The 23,142-nt window shown below is 42.8% G+C and overlaps 1 protein-coding gene across 1 annotated transcript; it reads left to right on the top strand.

Annotated features, from left to right (window-relative positions):
• Positions 1-562: 562 nt before the first annotated feature.
• On the top strand, positions 563-22,633 carry LOC134436353 (probable C-mannosyltransferase DPY19L4). The gene is made up of 20 exons (XM_063185511.1): positions 563-856; positions 1,107-1,246; positions 1,742-2,026; positions 2,677-2,801; positions 3,097-3,187; positions 3,930-4,051; positions 5,726-5,871; positions 8,163-8,286; positions 10,398-10,532; positions 10,932-11,063; positions 11,453-11,554; positions 12,490-12,563; positions 12,956-13,114; positions 13,747-13,866; positions 14,287-14,407; positions 15,306-15,362; positions 15,950-16,032; positions 16,653-16,782; positions 19,939-20,097; positions 20,743-22,633. The coding sequence occupies exons 2-20, from the start codon at positions 1,153-1,155 to the stop codon at positions 20,905-20,907; spliced, it is 2,424 nt and encodes an 807-aa protein (XP_063041581.1). The 5' UTR covers positions 563-856; positions 1,107-1,152; the 3' UTR covers positions 20,908-22,633.
• The last annotated feature ends 509 nt before the right edge of the window (positions 22,634-23,142 follow it).

Below are 23,142 nucleotides of genomic sequence, written 5' to 3'. Positions count from 1 at the left end.
CCTTTTTGATGACTTTGCCCTGGGCCAAGGTTTTCTTTGTATTTCATAGTTACTAACCTATATTGTCTTTTCTAAAGCTAAAATGGAATGCAAGGTTTCTATAGGCCAAGGCCTACAATCTTTGATGGAACCATTTGATGAGAATGTGTTGGTTACCAACCTATATATACATTTATTTTTAGGATTGACACCAGAGTTAATATAATGCTAGTCTATTAATATAAAGGGACATTTATTTATTTATTTATTTATTTATTTATAAATTCAAACAGATTGTTCATGCCAGATTTATTCATAAACCTCTAAATCCTGGTGAAGTTAAAGGTACTTATGTAATAGTTTTGCCTTCTGCATCAGAACAGAAGTCAAACTTGGTTTAGGATTAAGTGCTTATGCTTTGAGCTATGCCCTCACAATTTTGAAATGGGATTAAATTTGACGCTTTCACTGCACCGCCCTGGAACATGCGTCGTTTCGCGCAGGATGGAATGTCTTCATGGGGTGAAAACCACAGACATTAGTGTCCCAATTTGCCATCCGTACTTGTCGGGTATGAGGAACACAGCAGCCGCAGCCGCCACGGGTTGACGGGCGAGCAAAGTTTGTATCGCTAGCGATGAAGAAGATACCCGATTCTCAGTTCAGATAAAGCTGAAGAAGTCAATGACTGCTTAATGCAGTCCAGGATTCACTGTAAGTGTAGAATGCCACAAACCGATTGCGCATGGTACGTCGGCATTCTGCATATTTCGAAGGTGAAGTTGTGACCCATCCAAGTGTACCTGCTTGTTTCAATGCGACAATTCGCCGAGGAGGTAGAGCTTCTCATGGGCACAGTGCACTGTAAACATACCGGGTAAGACACGATTCGTTATCTTGAACTATTTGGTCGGCAAAGCAAGTTTTATTGACGCAACTGATAAAAAGCATCCTCGTTTATGCGAGCCTAGAGTGATGACCTTATAGTGACTAGTTTCTTGACTTTGCGGACATGTTATAAAGCTATGATTTTCAGTTAATTAACCCAAAACAATACAATTGGGATTAATATGTGCCTCTTGTAATGCCGGTTGCATTTCACATGACGTTAGGTGTCATCTGTTTAGGCTTTTTCTACTAAGCCCAGTGGGCGTGTGATGCAAAGAGAGAAACATGGCTGAGTTGCGCTGTAGAAAACTTGTGGGCGAGAAAGAAGACCATCCAAACGGCGAAGTTGACACACAGCAGCAGCACACGGCAAACTCGGGTAACTCTACACTTCTTTTTCCTGACCCCTCACCATATCCAAACAATCACCTTTCCAAACATGCTTAGTCGACAGGCCATACCATGAACATTGATGGCAACCCGAAACCTCTACTCTGTCTGGCAGCTGTTTTTCAAGACAAGCCTTTATGTAGGAGGCTACCCTCTCCTCTAGATCTAGGCTATGCACCCTCATTGTTCTCGGTAAATGACATTTGTGCAGCCCCCGAAGATGCTTATTGCTCACTTCCTAGTTTACTCACAATATTGAGTACTCACAATAATTTAGGCAGTTGCTTTTGACAGGTTGACAGCAGATTCACATGAATTATAAACATCTCAGTGGTCAGTCATGGCGTAAGGTTCATACCATTGCCAGAATTATGTGATCTGTTGGCAGCTGACACAGAACATTTCATATTTGCTGCATTTGTAAGGATTGTAACCCACTGCAACTTGCCCTTGTATACAGTAAGTCACTGCACTTTGCCATCAGATTCTTGCCCCGAGGAGGACGAGCCAGGAAGTGACTCGACAGCCAGCCCAGACCTGGACCCTGATGGCGATGTTGAGGATGGGGATGGGGATGATGACGGGGATACAGCTCTAGAATCAGAGATGGCTCAAGAATCCGATACGGATCGGATAGAATCAGACGCTGTTCCAGAATCAGAAACTGGCGTGGAGGATAAAGTCGACACCCCCACACATGGCTCTGAGGAGGAGGAGAATGAGAAGGAAAAGGAGAGCGTTACGTCGCCCAAGAGAAGGATCAGTAGATGTGAGTGGGAAGGCAAGATTCATGCCTTAACCCATTGACGCCTAAGGCACCTGCAAAAAAAGGGTGCGAATGCCTGAGCCCTTTTTAAGAAAAGCTGCCCTCAGCCTGTAAAAACCTAAATATCTTCGCTTCTGAAGCACATAAAAATATGCACTCATTGCATTTAAACGCCAAGACCCTCATCTTTCATTAGAATGTGTTAATTTATCTCAAACAAACAGAGATTTTTAATAAAGTTGTCTCAAATCTCATGAGCCTGAATGTTGCGTAGCGCAGCTCCAGGCGCCAGGGCCAATGTTGCACAATTCAACATCAGGCATCAATGGGTTAACATATCAGTCAGTTTATATGAGGTTATGTAAACATGCAGCATCACTGATTTCTGTGCCTTACGATGGTTAAGTAATGTGGAAGTCTTATCTGAAGAATTGACCAGTAGCATTTTATGTTCCTCTTCTCTCTGATTCTACTTCATGTCGCTCACCTCTTCCTCCTTCCACTGTCTCTTGCTGTGCGTGCGTGTGTGTGCGCGTTTGTGTGTGTGTGTGCGCGCGCGCGCGCGTGTGCGTGTGTCTGTGCATGCGCTTGTGTGTGTATGTCTTTGTCTGTCTGCCTGTCTGTTTGTCTGTCTCTCTGTCTCTCTCTCCCAGCTGTCATTTTTCAGCGTGTGGTAAAGGTGTTCTTCGGTTGCCTGGCAGCCGTCACCTGTGGCATGATGTATGCCGTGTACCTGTCCACATACCACGAGAGAAAGTTCTGGTTCTCCACCAGACAGGTAAGGGGCGCACTACACCCAGTACAACCACACCGATTAGCTCCTTTTAAATACATACAAATAAAGACAACAACTACAAACTGAATACAATAATTGCTTTCAACTTTTTGGCATGCGTGAACACTCCATTGCTTTACCACCACCTTTCTTTAAGATCTCTCAGATCCTTTTTCCTTTTTTTTCCTGGAACCTATTGAATGATGGCTGGGAATCAATAATATGCTATATACCGGTAACTACTGTTGATTGACTGATTAATTGATTGATTGATCGGTTATTTTGTCTCTTCTACCAGGATGTAGAGCGAGAGATGACGTTTCAGGGAGGCAGCGCTATGTACTACTACTACTACAAGTACATGCTCTCCGCACCTTCTTTCGAGAAGGGTAAGCAGTCTGTGTTGCTGTTGAAATTTTTTTGACAGTGTGAGATGGAGACAGGAAGCAAGTGGGACAGAGAGACGGGGGAGGATCAGGAAATGACCCGGTCGGACTCGAACCGGGGTCCCTGTGGGCATGTATGCCCAAATGTGGGCGGCTTAGCACGCTGCGCCACAGGCCCCCCTGCTGTTTACATTTGTAATGCCTGTGTCATGCCTTTCTACACTGACTGGCATTGTACAGGATATTGGCATGAGATTAGGACAGACTATTGATAAGGCACTTTACAAACAATGTCAATCCTTATCTCATCTCCAGTGTATGAGCCACTTTGCAAACAACAGCAGTTGGTTGGGTGCTTTGTGGGGTTATTCTTCTGTCTTCATCTCAGAAATGTGATGGCTTTTTTTGTTCTGTACAGTGCCATGAACTTCAGCTTGTATGACTAGTGCTACACAGTAGAAATATATTAAAATGACTATGATGCTGATTATGATATTATGAAATGATAACTATTATTATTGCTTCTATTACTGCTAAACATTACTACTACTACTACTACTACTACTACTTCTAATAATACTGGCTCCAGAGCCCTTGAGGAAGGCATCTAACCCCTCAGTGGTTTGGGGACTGTACCCTGTAATAACTGTACGTCACTGTGTATAAAAGTGTCAGTATCATTAAAGTGCAATTTATTGATGATGACTATATTATAATGATGATCGCTCTGTCTGCTGTCCTCCAGGTCTGTATGACCTTCTGCATGACAACAAGTCTGTGTCTGGTGAGACCATCAACGCAGTGGATCAGCTGTCCCTCTACCCAGAGGTCATCACCAGCCTCCTCTACAGGCTCACCAGGAGCCAGGTCAGAGCAGTCACTAGACATGTCTTTGTAGTTTATTTAGCAGGGACAATGTCGTGCACATTATTACAAGCATGACAAGGTAAGGCAATGACACAGCTTGCAGATGTGAATACATAAATTGATAGCTAATTTGCAACCTCAGTCCCTGATCAGGCTAACTTTTCTAATAAAATATACAAATCACTAGAATATACCTATAGATTACACATAGTTATACAAAATATACAGTATACAAATATGCAATCACAATTATATGCTATCTTAAAACATACTTCCTATAGCGTTAAAACCTTGTGGCGGATTATCCATAAGGCCCAGTGGCACCAAGCATTTTTGATCAATGAGGGGGCACCACAAGACACAAACTTTACAAATATTGTTCATAAATGTGGCACCGGTGAGGTATAGTGCCCAGGGGCACCACATTGGCTTGATACGGTCCTGTCAATCACTATACATTTCTTTTAACCCCTTCCCACAGAGCATCTGTTATAACCTTATTGTTAACAAAATTGTAATGACTGGCCAAGTCTTAATAATAGGGCTGTAACAATACACTCACGATTTTTGATCTATGGTTCGATACACTGTACGATTTTTTTTTTTTAAATAAAATAATTAGGGTTTTTGTTTCACTTTTGCCAACATACATTATGATTACTGATAATTAAAAGAAGTTTAAGAAGTTTTAGTTTGGAAGGACTATCACATCATATCATGTGCTTGATTTCTTTGTTTGATACAATATTGTTACAACCCTACTTTATCTGTGACTTAAGTCTCATTGCAGTGTTGTTATGATGTAGTTGAGTGTTTTCAGCTAAGTGTGAATAGGGCCTATCAGCAGTACAGGGCTACCTGAAACAACAGAAGCAAAGTCAGCAACACCAGACTCTCGGTTCTCTTTTTTTAGTAGGATGTTTATTTTTGTTGTTTTAGTGCTTAGTCCAGCAACCATTTCAGATGGATGCAGACTTAAAAGGTAACTTCTGCCAATTTCAAAATGCAGTTGTGATGCCCACATTACCCTGGACTTGTCAGTACCTGATATTTTTTTTTTCTTCAGCCTTTTCCGAGATTCTGGTCATTGTAATTGGGGCAGGTGTATGTTTGCATTTCAAAAAAACAGCTTGATTTATTCCCAATAACACCCAAAAGGTTATGCAACATCAGCAGACAACAAACAAATAGCGATACCTTTTGGGATAATATTTGGAGTAGGTCGGAATAGCTCAGATGTCGGAAAGGGCTGACTCGAAAAATGCAGCATCCCCGGGTACTGACAAGTCAAAGGTAGCGTGAGCAATATAACAGCATATTGAAATTGAGTTATCCTTTAAGAACTCTTACTTCAACATGTAGATATTTTTGACATCACATGATTCAACAGACATGGTTGGACATGATATTGAGTAGGCGTTTCTGATTGGCAAGTCCAGCAAGCAAATCAAAGGTTGCAAAATTGGCATGTGTGTGTGTGTGCGTGTGCGTGTGCGTGTGTCCGTCCCTCCAAGATGTGATGAAGCCGGTGTACTTCTTCATCTTATGGACCTATGACTTAAGTGTGTGTGTGTGTGTGTGTGTGTGTGTGTGTGTGTGTGTGTGTGTGTGTGTGTGTGTGTGTGTGTGTGTGTGTGTGTGTGTGTGTGTGTGTGTGTGTGTGTTCCTCCTCAGGATGTGATTGAGCCTGTGTACTTCTACATCGGGGTGGTGTTCGGGCTGCAGGCGGTCTACGTCACCGCGCTCTTCATCTCCAGCTGGATCATGAGCGGCACCTGGGTGGCCGGCATGCTGGCAGTGGCCTGGTACATCATCAACAGGTGAGGAGGAGGAGGAGGAGAAGGAAGAGGAAGAGGAGGAGAAGGAAGAGGAAGAAGAGGAAGAGGCAGTGGCCTGGTACATCATCAACAGGTGAGGAAGAGGAGGAGGAGGAGGAGGTACATCATCAATAGGTGAATAGAAGGGCAGGGGGGTTTAAGATACCTGGGAGTAGGAAGAAGAGGAGGAGGTGCATCCTCAATAGGAGGAAGGAAGAAGGGCAGAAGGGTTTAAGAGACCTGGGTGGCCGGCATGCAGGCAGCAGTGTTAATTTCGTGACGAAATATTTTCGTCATAATTATCGTTAACAATTGCTTTTCCCCTGACGACAATGAAATGATGACGAAAAATCAGCATGCGTTTGTACGAAAAATATAACGATATTGATTCATATTTTCGTCAAAAAAATTAAAATTTGACTACAATACCACCCGAGACGAAAACCAATAGGAAGCATTTTTGTTAGCCTAATATGTCACTGAAACATTGGAAAAGAATTGCCTGCTATTTCGCAAGGCGCGACCCTCATCTGCTTCGCGTCTCCTCCCTCCTCCCTCCTCCCCTCCCTCACACACACACGCAGCAGGCACAGTGACAGGCAGTGGCCGTGACCCTTTTTTAACAGCAGTAGCCTACTTTTCAGTGCAATCCTGGCTGGAAAAAATATTGTTGCCCATTTATCCATGACGAAGAAGTTTAAGCAGTCATGAAATAGGTGGTGGTGCTGTCGCACAGTAGCAAACATCTTTCTCTGCATTTTTGTGGAACTTCTCCACTCCCTGCGCTTTCATGAACCTGCTACCCGACGGTCGTTGTTTGATCTTTTTTTCAATGTTCGCTAATGTTTGTAGGCTAATTTAAGGGTCTATGCGTAGGCAAAAGCCTTCTGATAAGAATCACTTTAGTGCCGATCGCAAAGGATTCGGAAGTGTGGAGTTTTGCGACTTGTTTCAGTCAAGGACACTGAAATAGGAAGTGAACGACCCTTCCACGCTTTCAAATGAGTTATTGCAATAACGTCTTGCGAATGCATGCAACCATGGACACAACCATGTCAACGAGAGCGCGTGTCACGTGCCATCACAACTTTGCATCAAGCAAATAATATGCAACAGCTTGCAATACGCGCACGAGAGAGAGAGAGAGAGAGAGAGAGAGAGACGTCTTCCAACAGGTGCCGTGCCATTGTAACGCCTGCATGCACCACTGTACCCCGCGACGCTCTTGATTACTGGTATACCCACAAGTAGGCTATTTTTTCATAACGTGCAGTCCCGTTTTCCCCCAAAGTCGTTCTAAAATATCGACAGAGATTTATGAGTGTCGCGGCCATGATTTTTTTACACATTGGACGCTCTGGTTGTTTTTTTGTTGTTTTTTTTTACAATATTTTCTTATTAGCCCAAAATATGTTATTTTAATCATTGATTTCCCCAAATGGCATTTTAGTTTGACAATTTTATAGAGAAGTGTAGACAAGAGGAAATAATGTAATAGCCTATTTTAGTCGACTAAAATTAATTTAGATTTCGTCGACTAAAATTGTATGAATTTTAGTTGACTAAAACTAGACTAAAACAAAAATGATTTAGATGACTAAATTGTGACTAAAACTAAAATTACATTTTCGTCAAGAGACTAAAACTAAAACTAAATTAAAAATTCCTGTCAAAATTAACACTGGCAGGCAGTGGCCTGGTACATCATCAACAGGTGAGGAGGAGGAGGAGGAGGAGGAGGAGGAGGTGGGAGAGGTGGGAGAGGTGCATCATCAATAGGATGAGGAGGAGGTGCATTATCAATAGGAGGAGGAGGAGGAAGATCAGGAGGAAGGAAGAAGGGTAGGTGGGGGTTTAAGAGACCTGGGTGGCCGGCATGCTGGCAGTGGCCTGGTACATCATTAACAGGTGAGGAGGAGGAGGAGGAGGAGGAGGAGGACTCTAGCTGCGTACAACTCGATCTCTGATTGTTGGAAACCGCTGTCTGTCAAAAAACTAGCTCACAGGGTTGGCTGCCAGTATCTTGCCCCTCCTCACATGAATGTGTTTATACACACTGTGAACCCATGTATAAGAGGAGGAGGAAGGAAGAAGGGCAAGGGGGTATTAAGAGACCTGGGTGGCTGGCGTACTAGCTGTGTCTGGGTTCGTCATCAACAGGTCAGGACGGAGGAGAAACTTTAGGGGGGGTAAACAAAAAATAATTTGTGCTAATGTTCTTTCTGAATACTACTAATAATAATGACAACTATTTTACAGTGTGTGTAATGTTAATGTAATTAATTATGCCGCAGATCTGACACAACCAAAGTGGACTACGCCATTCCGCTGAGGGAGAACTGGGCCCTGCCCTACTTCTCATGCCAGGTGGCCGCCCTTACTGGCTTCCTCAGCAACAACATCAGCTCCACTGCAGAGGTACAGGAGACACACCACAACACCACACTAACTATTTACCTTTTCTGGTAACACTTTATAATAATGACTCCTTGTTAAGCATTAGTTATGCATTTGTTAAGCATTATTCAAACCTTAGATAACCCTTTGTAAAACATTTGTTAACCATTATCTCTTTATTATTTAATATTAATAAATCATTAAGATACAGTGTTAATGGTTTTTGATACTGATACATGTGTGTGAGAGTCTGGGAAGGATTGGCAAATGATTGATAAACCATTAACAGTGTATGTTAATGATTAGGTAATGGGAAATAATAAAGAGATAATGGTTAACAAATTCTTTACGAAGTGTTATCTAAGGTTTGAATAATTCTTAACAAATGCATAACTAATGCTTAACAAGGAGTCAGTAGTGCTACCCATTTTCTTTATATGTACATTCATTCATAGTATGGTAAATGGACAGGGATTGACAATGGCACCTTTGGCACCTGACCATTGTGCATCAACTGTTTGTTTTTCGGTTGAATACAATTCTTAGATTCTCAGTTACTCTGTTTCTATTTTCTATTACTGGACTAGATTCAATAAAAAAGACTAGTGTTTCTGAACTGGGGCTCTATGGCCTCCCAGGATGTTGAGGGCTCAGTTGCAAATGAAGGTCAATTGTCTGTTTTATTTTTTTAATGCTAAATAAAGGCATGCATTAGGTGCCGTAGCAGGATGTATTTTTAGAAGGGTATTTTTTTTTCTCCTGTTTAGGTGTAAAAGCAACATGTGGATAAAAATAAATCCTCCATTGTAACAAATGCGTTTCAGCCCCCTAAATAGGATTTTTTCCCCTCCTGCTTTTTTTACCTGGATTTTAAATATCTGCTACGTGGAAACGGAAGACCAAAACTAATGCAAAACCAATGCAACCAGGAGAAAAAAATATCCACATATAAAAATATCCAGCTACGTAGAAACAGCACCTTAGTTGGCAGGTTTATGATTAGGTCGAGGGGCCTTTGGTAGCCTTAGGCCGGCCGCACATTGGCTCCAACAGCATTGCGGAGCACTTTCGCTTACGACATAATTCGGACCCCCAAACCCAATTTCACACGAACATAGCATTGCTAGTGCCGGTGTGCGGGGTTGTATTGACAACAATTGAATCAAACTTTGGCGGAGCCGATGTGCGGAAGCCCTTATGATAAGGTCAAGGGGGCGTTCACCACTGATTTAGACCCATCTTTGCCAGTCATTTATTTCAAACTAAACCATGCAGTCAGCGGTAACGAAAGAAATTCCTGCTGAGGAAAGGCCACAAGACCACCCAATTTGACTTCAAGACTTGTTATTGTTAGGATCCAGTTTCCCGTACAGTACATTTAGATTGTATTTGCAGTTTCTCTATGTACACTTTCAGAGTGTTATATAAGAACTAGATACATGTCATAACATTTTTTAATCCTTACCAGGGATTTAAACTAAACTGTGAAAACAGAAGCATCTCAAGAGAATGTTACTAAGAGAATGTCAAAACATTGTCTCCTGCTACTTGTTATCTTCTCAGCCGATATAGCAGGTGTTTCCTTTGCGGGCTAAGCCACGAGTTGCATGCAGGGCACACCAAGATGAGATAATAGTGCTTGAGCTGTCTGGGTACTGAAAAGAAAATGTGATATTGTTTGAGCCGTTCACCTAGGGCCTGTACAACAAAGCTGGTTGAGGAGTAAGCCTGGTTAAGTTAAGAGGTAAATCATCTAATAGAAGCCATTGTCTGAAGAAAACCAGGTTCGGTTAAGAAAATGAGGACTCCAGGCTCTTCTATTAGATGATTTACCTCTTAACTTAACCTCGTTTTCTTCAGAAAATGAGGACTCCAGGCGCTTCTATTAGATGAAAAAGATGAGGACTCCAGGCTCTTCTATTAGATGATTTACCTCTTAACTTAACCTGGTTTTCTCCTGAATCATCGTTGTATTATAGGCCCCTAGTGTTTAGTAGAGTGTAGAGTATCATGTATTGATACCGAGGGAAATGGAGGTGTCAAGTGTCAAGATCAAAAACTAGAAAAGTGTCCGAAGTGTCTTGTTGCCAAAGTCAAGTTTGTAACCTTGTGTACGTGTGTGTGTGCTGCAGATGTTCTGCTACCTGCTGATGAGCGTGACCACCTTCACCTTCTTGGCCGTGTGGGAGCATAGCCACTACGTGCTCTTCATACAGGCCCTCATCCTCTTCCTGCTAGACTGCTTTGACCTGGTGCAGCCACGCAAGGTACACCACACACACACACACACACACACACACACACACACACACACACACACACACACACACACACACACACACACACACACACACACACACACACACACACACACACACTATAGGTCTGACCTATTCTACTTGATAATAACTTTGAAGTGTTGTTTTCATTGTTCTTTTTATTTACCATATGTTGTATCTTTAGGTTTTTAATTTTCTTGTATTCTAATTTCTTTCTTTCTTTCTTGTTTCCTTTCTTTTTTGTGAAGCACATTGAGTTGTACCTGTATATGAAATGCGCTATACAAATAAACTTGCCTTGCCTTGCCTTGCCTTGCCTTTTGATTGAAATCAAATAACTTTTCATCTGAGCTGGTCATATGGTGTTGTTGTGTGTCGTCATGTCAGATGGCGGATATCCACAAGGTGTACCTGAGCTCCTTGCTGCTGGCCTACCTGCTCCAGAACCAGAAGGATGACCTGCTGACCTGCCCGCTCCTCAGCCTCCTCACTGCAAGCCTGCTGGCCAGGTACTTCCAGGTAAAGCACTAGTCCATCCGTACTTCCATGCATACAGTAACCCTGTCCATCCATCCATCCATCCATCCATCCATCCATCCATCCATCCATCCATCCATCCATCCATCCATCCATCCATCCATCCATCCATCCATCCATCCATCCATCCATCCATTTAAGCGGTTAAATAAGTTGTTAAAAGGTCACTAATCATTGTGTCAAAGTGAAATTTCTGTAATGCTTTCCTATGAAAAGATATACTCAAAAATCTGAAAAACTGTGAGGGGTGTATTCACTTTCGTGATATACTGTACATCCATCCAACTGCTTTACTCTGTGTAATCTACTGCATCCATTGCCTTTCCTCTAACCCCACCCCAATCTCCTTGTGGTTCTCCTTCCCCTTGCAGAAGAACATGAAGATGGGCCCTCTAGTTGCTCGGGTGATGAAGATCCTCCTCCACTTCTACCTGGTCTTCACCACAGCCATCACCTCCAACTACGTCCTCAAGGTAGGACCTGATTAAAGTGATACTATGCCCTTTTTGGAAATAAGTTCATTGTACACCTTTCCTTGAGTGAAGTGATTGAGTTTTAGCTTTCTCCTGTACTTCCAGTCGTTCTCTGAGTATGGCAGTACACATTTTACCTCCAAGCTGACTATTAACATTGAATCTTTTGAGACCAGCTGGCGTCTAGCTGAAAGAAAAAGTGAAGTGAAAGTGAAAGCCCATTGGGAAACTCCAACTCCCATTGTCATTGTGACACAGCACTTCACAGCACACAAGTGAACACTGCACACAACGAAATTGCATTTATGCGTCACCCGTGCAAGGGGGCAGCCCTCAGTGGCGCCCCATGGGGAGCAGTGCGGTGGGACGGTACCATGCTCAGGGTACCTCAGTCATGGAGGAGGATGGGGGAGAGCAATGGTTGATTACTCCCCCCACCAACCTGGCGGGTTGGGAGTCGAACCGGCAACCTCTGGGATGCAAGTCTGACGCCCTAACCGCTCACCCATGACTGCCCTAGCTGGTCTCTAGTCAGAATTACAAAAGAAATATATCAATCAATCAAAAATTACTTATCTAGCACATTATCATACACAATTGTCATTCAATGTGCTGAAGAGTAGAGAAAGAGTAACGAAAAAAAAGAAGCTATTGTACTATAGATAGTAGATCATTAACTAAGTATCACCAAAGGCAGATGAGAATAAAGCTGTTTTCCTGTTGGTTCCAGCATTTTGCAGCATAATGACTAAATGCCATTTCACCCTGTCTAGACTTGACCCTAGGCACAACTGGTAGAGGAGAATCTGAAGACCTAGGATATCTATTAGGATTTAAGAATATTTACAATATAAAGCTTGAAAGCTTATTCCTGTTATGGTCCCTTTATGTTGGGTGTGGATGTGATTATGATTTCTGTGTATTGTTGCTCTTAGAAAATTCTTCAAGTCAGTGAGAGTGACTTCACGCTCAAGTTCCTCCAGGTCAAGTTTGGACTCAACACAACAAGGTAAGTCAAAGAACCGGGACAAACATTGTTAGTAACAGCATGTTGCAACAGTAGTTGTTATTACAGCATGTATTGCATTCATAGACATCACTGTATACTTTAAAATCATAAAGGATTTTGCACACACTGCAATGACCTCATAACCAAACCTATTAATGTATCACGTTTTTACTTGTGATTTTTTCCCCCCATCTGTTGTTATAATGAAATGTATTTTACAATAAGTTGTAATACCTAGCCCTTTTGGATTTTTCATGCGAAGTGAATTTTATTACCTGCACTGGCCATGAAATAGCCACAGCTGCATAATTGGCTTTAAATGTAAACAAACAAACAAACAAACAAACAAACAAACAAACAAACCTAGCCCTTTTGCTGTCTCTATGCTGCAGGGATTTCATGACGAACCTGCTGCTGTGCCAGGAGGCGTTCCTGTCGCCCACCCAGGAGCTGTTCCTGCGCCTCACCCAGGCCTCCGTACTGCCCTTCTACCTGCTGGTGCTACTCGTCTGCCTGCTCTCCACCCTGCACACCATCTACCGCAGGCTCAGGTGAGACACGGGTGTATTCACTAATTTCACAAAGTCTGAGTGTTGTCACAATTACGCAGCTACTATATGAACCTGTGCTAGCAGAAAGTTCCCGCACATGGTAAAATGGCGGTTCTCGCAGCCACGCAATATCATGTGAAAAGTGTAAATAAAGTAGCAATGATGCCAAAACATTGGAGTTAATCTATTTTTTATAGAGAAGGCTGCATTTCACTTCTGAAAAACAGTTAAGAAAATCAGTTCACTTTCAGTTTGTAAGACCTCAAATGAGTGTTTTCGAACACAACAAAGCCCTAATATTGACCTCTAGTTTGAAAGTGCTGTGTAATAATAAACAGTTAGTCAGTGTCTCCCATGCATGCTTGTGATGAGCAGCCGTGGGCTAATGGTTAGGGAGTTGGTCTTTCAATCTGGGGGTTGTAGGTTCGAATCCCACCTGACTTCTCTCTACACCTGCATCCATGGCTGAAGTGTCCTTGAGCAAGGCACCTAACCCCACATTGCTCGCGGGACTGTAACCAATACCCTGAGAAATGGTAAATGTAAGTTGCTCTGGATAGAAGCGTCAGCTAAGTGTAATGTAGCGTAATGTAATGCGACAGACCTGTGTGTGTTGTGCTTTCCTGCTGCAGTGGAGAGCCAATGAGGAGGGACCTGCGGCTGGAGGACGGACGAATCGGGGAGCAGCCGGAGGTCATCTACCATGTCTTCCACACGCTGATCTTCGGGGCGCTCACCATGGTGTTTGAAGGGTGGGTTCATTTTCCCCCTTTTTTTGCTATTGCACTACAAAATGGTGTTAGAATTAAATGGAAACAATTATTTACATACAGTATGTCTTTTGTGTGTTGAGAGATGACGCCTGCTGCAGTCAAATTCCTTGTGTATTTAAATTAACTTGGGCTAAAAAGCTGATTCAGATTCAGATAGTTAAATGTAGCCTCATAAAACTTCATAACTTCAACTTCACAAAAGCAAAATCACTGAATCAATGGCATCTCGGAGCAAGAGGGTAGCCTCCTCTCTAGTACTACATTACAACATCGCAATAGATATGAATGTCATATTATGTAGTCAATCACAAAAAACGTGCAACACGATAAAACACTGTTAGGCTCATTAGTCTCCCTCTTAACTCGGCCTCTGCATATTGTGTATGTGTACCCCTGCAGGTTAAAGTTCCTGTGGACGCCATACGTGTGTGTGTTCACAGCTTTTGGGGTGTGCTCTCCAGAGCTGTGGATGACCGTGTTTAAATGGCTACGGCTCAGATCGGTCCACCCCGTGGTGCTGGTAAGTAAAATAAATAAATAAATAAGTAAATCAATAAATAAGAAACAATCGCATCACACAACAGTGTAGCCTGGTGTGATGCTAAGAGTTTAGTGTTCTCTAGATTAAGGTGGATTAAATTAGGTGGATTACTCCAGTGTTGGATAGAATGGATTTGGACTGGATTTGTGTGAGCTTTGAGGTAGGTGGAGGTTTCCAAGGTAAGTAGAAATAATGGGTTTTTAGATTGAGCAGGGATTTAGGGGAGATGTGAGGACGTCATGATGATGCCCGCCCGCAAAAAAAAAAAAAAAACGGCACACAAAAATCTAAACTTCACTTGATTCCTTAAAAAAAATGTAATTCAATGTGGCGAATTTGAATAAATTACTTTAAATTCGTAGTTGCTACGTAGAGTGAAGTGAAAGTTAACACTGGCATTAGGCTTGTGATCATTGGAGCAAATGTGTGACATTGTATTGTTGTATTGAACTCGGACTTTGTCCAGTTTTCACACTTCAATTAACCTGTGAGTTCCCTATTTCAAACCGTAAACCCAAAACTCCAATCTGGGTTTAGTCAACAATGGACATGAAAATGGATTTCAGTGTTTTCCCACAGACCAACCACCATTGTGTAGTGCCAAGCCCCAGTATACACATGCGAAAATGTCAGGCTAGTTCCAAAAGCAACATATGCCCCCATTGACATGTATGCACGGCTGGTGATCTCTCCATTTTCTCTCTGAGTAAGAATGGAAGAACTGTGTTTTACCACAAAAGAAAGAAAAAAAGGTAGAATCAATATTCTCGGTTTTCATTCTGTGGTTCTGCACCACAGAATGGAGTTTATACATAGGGAAACACTGTATTTTTTAGCTTGGGTGTTCAACAGGTGTTGCTTTGTACTGTATCTGCAGGCGTTAATCCTGAGCACTGCGGTTCCAACCATCATTGGCTTCAGCCTATGGAGGGAGGTGAGACACCGGACACTTGACTTCTCTTGTACAATCGCTTCCTGCTTTTTGACAGCTAATATGATGATGTGGTTAGGGAGTTGGTGCTAAGATCAGAGGGTCGCAGGTTTGAGTCCCACTGTTACCTCTCACTACACCTCCATCCATGACTGAAGTGCCCTTGAGCAAGGCACGTAACCCCCACACTGCTCTAGGGATTGTAGCCAATATCCTTTACCTAAGTAACTGTAAATCACTTTGGATAAAAGTGGCAGCTACGTGTAATGTAATAAAATGTAATGCATTATGTACAAAGGACTGTGTATGTAGTAGATTCAGAGTCTTTGTTTTCCTTATAACACAGTCCGTAGAGAATCAAACCATACAGCACACTTCCATTACTTGTAAAATATTCACCCTGTAACTTAATTGTGATGTGATGAACCGTACCCATCTAGACTTATAGACATTTCAAGACATTTCCTGAGTTTGGAGACTTACTTTGGCCTTGACTGACATGACCTTGATGAGTGAGAGTCTTCAGACATTTATTGCCATGGCGTCATTTTGAATTTGTCCATCTCTCTCTCTACCACGCTTTGTTCCAGTATTTTCCTCGGGTGCTGTCAGAACTCTCAGAGCTGCAGGAGTTCTATGATTCCGACATGGTGGAGCTTCTGAACTGGATGAGGTGAGATCGGCTCGCCTGATGTCTGATGTTGGGCTGGGTTTATTTTTAAGGACAGTAAAGGACAAAAGGGTCATTGATGTTAGTAGCAGTCAGGCGATACGACCACAGCTAATGGCACTAATTATTTTGTAAAATCATGCATTACATGTAAATGAATATTGCACCATTGATTGATGCTGTACAATTAATTAATGTACCAAATTCACACAGTAGCTGTGGTAGTGCCACCCTGTCAATGACCCAAGGTTTAGATCCATGCGCTAAACGAAAACAAAAAACACAGTATTTCAATATGGTTTGAGTAAGGTAGAAAACGACCAGACATGCAGAGTATAACAATTATGCATGCAGAATTTTGCAATTGGTTGGGGGTAGGTGACAATTAGGAATTTTGCTTTAGTGAGACATCACTGAATTCTTCATTTTGTCTTTCTTTTCTTCCTCGTTTGCTTGTTTGCTACTCATTCTTTCTCTCTCTCTCTCTCTCTCTCTCTCTCTCTCTCTCTCTCTCTCTCTCTCTCTCTACTCACTCTATTCTCTCTCTCTCTCTCTCTCTCTCTCTCTCTCTCTCTCTCTCTCTCTCTCTCTCTCTCTCTCTCTTTCCTCTCCCCATCCCCCAGGTCGCAGGTGCCCTCTGCGGCGGTGTTTGCGGCGAGTCCCCAGCTGCTGGGCATGGTGAGGGGCTCTGGCCTCACGGTGACCAGCCTGCCGCTCTACGCAGACTTCAGCCTCTTCAGGAGGAGCGAGAGCGTGAGTCATCCCCATTAAACTACACTACACTGCACTACACTGCACTCTCACACACACACACACACACACACACACACACACACACACACACACACACACGCACACGCACACACACCGTGGCCATGACTATAGGTACAACACACACACACACACACCGTGGCCATGTCTATAGGTACAACACACACACACACACACACTCACACACACTCACACTCACACACACACACACACACACACACACACACACACACACACACACACACACACACACACACACACACACACACACACACACACACACACACACACACACCTCCTCAGGCTTTTTATAGCAGCCATCAGACTCAACGTTCATTATCGCTCGACTGGAGCTGGATGAGATGAGTATTATCATGTCCAAACGCAGAGTCCTCTTGTACTACTACCAGCAGTGAGAATTTAGGAATTTTATTTGTTTTGAAGTTGAGTGCAGTTGATGGCCCTTTTAAGTAAAAGGTAGCATGTACGATGTACATAAACCAGAGTCCTCTTGTACTAAAAGCCGTGAGAATTTAGGAATTTGTTTTGAAGTTGATTGCAGTTGAAGGCCCTTTTAAGTTAGCCTGGGAACTCCCATACTGCTTTTAGTTCTACACAATCGTTTCGATCTGAAAGACAGTCTGGGGAGGATTACTCATAACGTCCAAGATCATGGGCACTGTGTCATAATGGCCAAGCATTCCGACCTTAACAGTTTCTCTGCCCAATCAGAGAGCAGGGCAGTGTGTCATAATAGCGTGTCAAATAAGTATTCTCTCCCCTAAAGAATTTACAATAGGCAACTCCCCAGACCTAATCTCGCTTGTGATTAGGTCTGGTGTTAACCAGGCAACTTTTAAGTAAAAGGTAGCATGTACTTTGTACATTTGTTAATATGTTCTATTATTTGTAAATATTGGTAAAACTAATTCAGTCAGTGTAAATGTTTCAATGCACAGTCATGGCTTGGCAGCTGTGTCCTATAATGGTTAGGGAGTTGGTCTTAGGTTGCAGGATCAAATACTGGACCAGAAAGAAGACTGTAAGGGGTTTCTTATAGTACGACCTAATGTAGTGGTTCCCAAACTAGGGGTCGTGACCTCTAAGGGGTTCGCGGAGGTACTGCAGGGGGGTTCGTAGACAGAAGGGACTGTTTACATAAAGCCTTGAATATATGCCTGTATAATTTTGTACAGTAACAATATTCTGTTCCATGAGCAATAAATGCATTTACCTTTCCTGTGATTTACATTAAAGGGACACTGTGAAAAAGTTACTGCAACTATGCTGCTCATTGAAACTGGGCTGCCTATTGCCAAATTTGATCTTTACATGAAAGTTTACTAAGTAATAAACTAATATTTTCTAGTATGGTCCAAGTACAGTCATTTTTGCAGCTAAAAATTGCTATTTTTTGGAAATTCAAAATGGCGGACCATGGAGAAGATCCCCCTTTTCATGTATGAAAAGTGCAATTTTTCCAGTCATAATGAATACTTAGAATTTGATGCTGGTGGTAAGTATTCATGAAAAGGGTAACATTAGTGAATGGGCAGCATGAATTCTGGAAATAAATAACTAAAAATCTCACACAGTGTCCCTTTAAAGATATGCAAAAATATGTCTGCATTTGGGAGATGGGAGTGGAGAACATTCTTGCATTCAGAAAGGGGTCCAAGCAGAAGAAAGTTTGGGAACCACTGTCCTAATCCATGGCTGAAGTGTCCTTGAACAAGGATAGCCTGGTCATACCACACCCTTTGGTCATACAGTACCAATTGCATTCCTATAGAGGGTCTTGAACTTGAATATTACTTTGAATAAATGCAACGTCTAAGTGCAATGTAAGTAGCCTCTTAGTGCAGATTGGGTCGGCGGCGGGTCTATTCACTATTTGCTGAAAATACTCAACCACATTATAACAACATTGCTATGACATGACTGAAAGCCTTAAGTAGCAGATTTAGACATAGCCATAACAATTCTGGTGACGGTAAGGTTATAACATAGCCTCTGCTTAAAGGGATTAATAGTTATATCATAAAAATATAGTAGAATTCCCCTTCCAGTGATGAGGAGGGGATTAATGCTAGGGACAGCCAACCAACAACAGGGGTTATGTTTTTTTTTTTTTTTTTTTTTTTTTTTTTTTAAATTTTTTGGGGGGTTATGTTTTTAAAAATAACTGGGACATCTAGACATCTGACACCCTACCATTAGTGTATTATTTGTCCTTTCAAGGTGTGTACATGTATCAGGTTATCAGGCGTGCTACACACCAATGGCTCCCCACCCTTTGACACCCTTGAACAGTTGGTAATTTGATCATATTGCCAAAGGTGTGTGTTCCCTCACTGCAATGGGTGCATCAAATGTACAAGAAAACATGAGCGTTGGAACAAACAGGTTCTCATCTTTGCATTTCAGTATTGGACTAATTACCAGCCCTTTGACAAAAATGTTTGGTAACAAGCTCAGAACTTACCATATATAACAATTACGTAAGGCCAATAACGTAATAACCTGCCAATAACGTAATACCTTATTATGTTATTGGCAGAATGTTATTACGTTATGGGTAGGGAGGCGTTATTACGTTATTGGCAAGTTATTACGTTATTGGCTTTATTACGTTTCAAATGGGCCCAAATTATTACGTTATTGGCGGTTATTACGTTATTGGCAGTTATTACGTTTTGGGTTGTAACACACGTGACTGAAGACTTAGGAGCTGTTTCCACATAGCAGGATATTTTTATATGTAGATATGTTTTTCTACTGTTTACATTGGTTTTGGCCTTCTGTTTCCACATAGCAGATATTTTAAAATCCAGATATTAAAAAGCTGGCTTTAAAAATATCCTATTTAGAGGGCATTTGTGACAATTGAGGATTTATTTTCACCTAAACAGGAGGAAAAAAATACCCTGCTAAAAAAATATCCTGCTTAGTGGAAACAGCACCATAGTCTTAAACTTGTCCTCTTTCTCCTTCAAGACCCATACCGTATCCAATATACACAGTCAGCTTTAGCACCTGCTAAGCTGCCAGAATGTGCTAGTGCTGATGTGTGTGTGTGTGTGTGTGTGTGTCTGTGTGTGTGTCTGTGTGTGTGTGTGTGTCCGTCTGTCTCCGTAGGCGTATCAGGTGTATGGGATGAGGTCGGCGGACGAAGTGTACAAGCTGCTGTCGACCCAGAAGAGCAGCTACGTCATCGTAGAGGAGTCGCTCTGTAATGAGCTGGGCCCAGTCAAGGGATGCCGCGTCAAGGACCTCATGGACTACGCCAACGGACACGTAAGTGGAATGAAATGCTGGCAGCTGCTTTGGAGATGACTCATAGGTTGCTGATTTAAAAAAAAACTCTTATTAACTCTATTCACAATGTTCTGGTCTTTGACCTTCATCAGGTTCACGTTTTTGCAAAACCTTGTGAATAAAGGTAAAGTGAAATGGTCAGTGTGCAGGAGATTTGTTTTTCTTTCTAACGTATACTTGATAGTAGAGCTTAAGGTAGAATTTCAGTAAACCTCCATTCCGAGCCTTTTATATTTGCCACTGCCTTAGCTAGAAGCCCTTTTTTTAGCTTACTTGTTAATTACATGTCTCCCTCCCTATCCTGGGGTGTGTTTCTCGAAAGCAAAGTTGTTCGCTGGTTAGCAACTTGGGTAGTTGCCAATGGGAATTTGCACTGCAAACAACAAAGTAGCTAATGAAGTTAGCAACTAATGGTTTTGAGAAATGCACCCCTGAGTTTGCAGGTTCAAGACTAGATATGGACAGAGTAGATCTGGAGTAGAGTGACTTGTGATGACATGAGTCAGTCAGGAACACTGTGCTCAAATGCCACAGGTGGCCAAGATCACAATGTTTGTAAATACAGTATTTTATCATTGGCCATTCAAATCTCCAAACGATTAAAATACCCTCTTTGTGTTACAGTTGGTGTATGACAAAGGTGAGGCGTACACCTACTCCAAGTACGGTCGCTTTTGCCACGAGATCAAGATGAACTACTCGCCCTACACCAACTACTTCACCCGTGTCTTCTGGAATCGCTCCTACCACGTCTACAAGGTCAACTCTGTCATCTCCTTCCAGTACTAGAGGTGGCGCTAGTGAGCTGGGTGGAGTGGGTCACCTGTCTTGCTCTCTCCACAAGGTCAACTCGGGTCATCTCTTCCAGTGCCAGTGAGAGAATCTGGGTGAAGGGGAGAAAACATGGCCAGCCTCATCTGTCCCTTGCTCTCCACACGGTCAACTCCAAGCTCATCTGGAGAGGGTGAACAGTGAGTGAAAATCATCTACTCTGAATCTCAACAAAGGAATGGAGGAGCATATCTCAGTCTCTCTCCTGTTGCCCTTCTTCCCCATACCACGTCTACAAGGGCCAAGGTCATCTGCTTTCAGTAGGCTCGTGAGTGGTGGATCCACAGCTTGTAGAGTAGAGTACATCTCAGTGTCACCGGTCTCCCTCTCCCTCTCCCAACTCTACAAGGTCAACGACTACAAGCTCATCTCCCTCCAGAACTAGTGGCGGCGCCATGTCCTGGAGTAGAGAACATCTCAGTGTCACAATCTCCCTCTTCCTTGTTTACCAGGTCAACTACAAGCTCATGTTGCTCCAGAACTAGAAGGTGCAGCACATTGCAGTCCGACTTGCCTCTCTCCCTCCACCATGTCTGAAAAGTACAAGGTCATCTCCCTCCCATACTTCAGTTCAAGCCAGTGAGCAAGCAGTTGCAGCAGATCTCAGTCTGACTGGTCTCGCTCTCCCTCAATCATGTCTTAAAGGTTAAGTACAAGGTCACATAGAGACGTATACATGGATATATTGGATGTCTATGCAAGGTCATCTCCCTCCAGCACTACAGGTGGGGCCAGTGAGTAAGCGGGTGCAGTCCCATCTGTCTCCTTGTCTTGCTACCTGTTCTGTGGGTCCTTACTTGTGCTTCGGAGGAGCACAAAAGCCTGGCAAGATGGATGTACAGAGGGCAGGCATATTTTGTGGTTGACTTTCGTGGAGAAAGTGCACAGTCATCGCTGATTGTGAGGAAGTGCACAGTCATCGCTGATTGTTTGTTTGATCATCAGACATCTGAGCAGGCTACAGAAGAGGGAGAGGGGGGCGAGAGAGGAGCTTCCATGGCCTCCTCAAATAGAGTGCATTCATCATTGATTTACAATACACATCAGAACAGGTCAGAGAGAGAGAAAGACAGAGAAGGACAAAGACGGACAGGGACGGAGGCATCTGAGCCCTCCTTTGTTACCACCAAAGATGAGCTAAAGAAGGGGTAGCTGAGTGATGAAGGAAAAAAAACCTTTGTGTTGAGTACTGTAAGTGACAAAGTGAACATGTCACTGTTTAAGTGTCTCCTTATATGTTTAAGTTCCTATATTTTGCTAGATTGTGTGTGCGTGTCTATGTCTGGTGGGTTGTCTTCTATCCATTGTAAGAACAGCCCAGGTTTTTAGAGAGATGTTGTTTCTTTAATGCATTTGTATGACTGTGTGTGTGTATGTGTTTCTGTGTGTCAGAGACATTGGTTTTATTCAGAATGTTCTCATTCATTCTGTGTGCGTGCGTGTAATTGTAAATGTCCCTATTGCCTGTGGGTTCACCTTCTTTCCCTTCTCTGTCCTGTGTGCCTGGGCTCCATGAAATCCCTTTATCGTGGCCCACCACTGAATATGTTATCAAGCCTTGAGAGATAGAGAATGTACGTGCGCATGCCTGCGTGTGTGTGCGAGTGTGCACAATGTGTGCGTGCTGGCGCAAGTGTGTGTGTGTGTGTGTGTGTGCGTGCGTGCGCGCGTGTGCGCGCGTGTGCGTGCGTGCGTGCGTGCGTGTGCGTGTGCGTGCGTGCGCGAGGCGTGCATGAGTGACTGTGTGTGTCTGTGTGCTGGATGTGAGTGAGTGTGTGTATTGCCTCCCTACACCATAAGTCTCAACTCGTTCTGAGATCTTGGACCTTAACATGCAGCAGTATAATTAGAAGCACAGACTGGCTCTGCGGCTGATTTCCTTTCCCCCAAATGATCATGCCATGAAGATTACTCTGCCTGTGTATGGTGTGTCTGTGTTTGTGTCCGTGTGTTTGGGGGCCTGTACTAAAAAGCTGGTTCAGGATAAGTTTAAGAGGTAAATCATCTAAAACAAGAGCTTTTCTTAAGAAAGTGAAGACTCCAGGCTCTTCTACTAAATGAATGAGCTCTTCACTTAATCTTAAAGGTACACTGTGCAAGATTTTAAGTTGTTTATTTCCAGATTTCATGCTACCTATTCACTAATGTTACCTTTTTCATGAATACTTACCACCACCATCAAATTCTAAGTAT

The sequence above is a fragment of the Engraulis encrasicolus genome, chromosome 20 (assembly GCF_034702125.1).
Source record: "Engraulis encrasicolus isolate BLACKSEA-1 chromosome 20, IST_EnEncr_1.0, whole genome shotgun sequence".
Taxonomy (NCBI): Eukaryota; Metazoa; Chordata; class Actinopteri; order Clupeiformes; family Engraulidae; genus Engraulis; species Engraulis encrasicolus.
Note: the sequence above shows the minus strand (reverse complement) of the source record. Positions and strands in the feature narration are given on the sequence as shown.

Excerpts from the sequence above, each read along its gene's own strand:
- LOC134436353 (XM_063185511.1), top strand. The coding sequence starts at position 1,153 with ATGGCTGAGTTGCGCTGTAGAAAACTTGTGGGCGAGAAAGAAGACCAT. Across the intron at positions 14,408-15,305 it reads CGGTCCACCCCGTGGTGCTG|GCGTTAATCCTGAGCACTGC; the intron begins GTAAGTAAAATA and ends CTGTATCTGCAG. Across the intron at positions 15,363-15,949 it reads GCTTCAGCCTATGGAGGGAG|TATTTTCCTCGGGTGCTGTC; the intron begins GTGAGACACCGG and ends GCTTTGTTCCAG.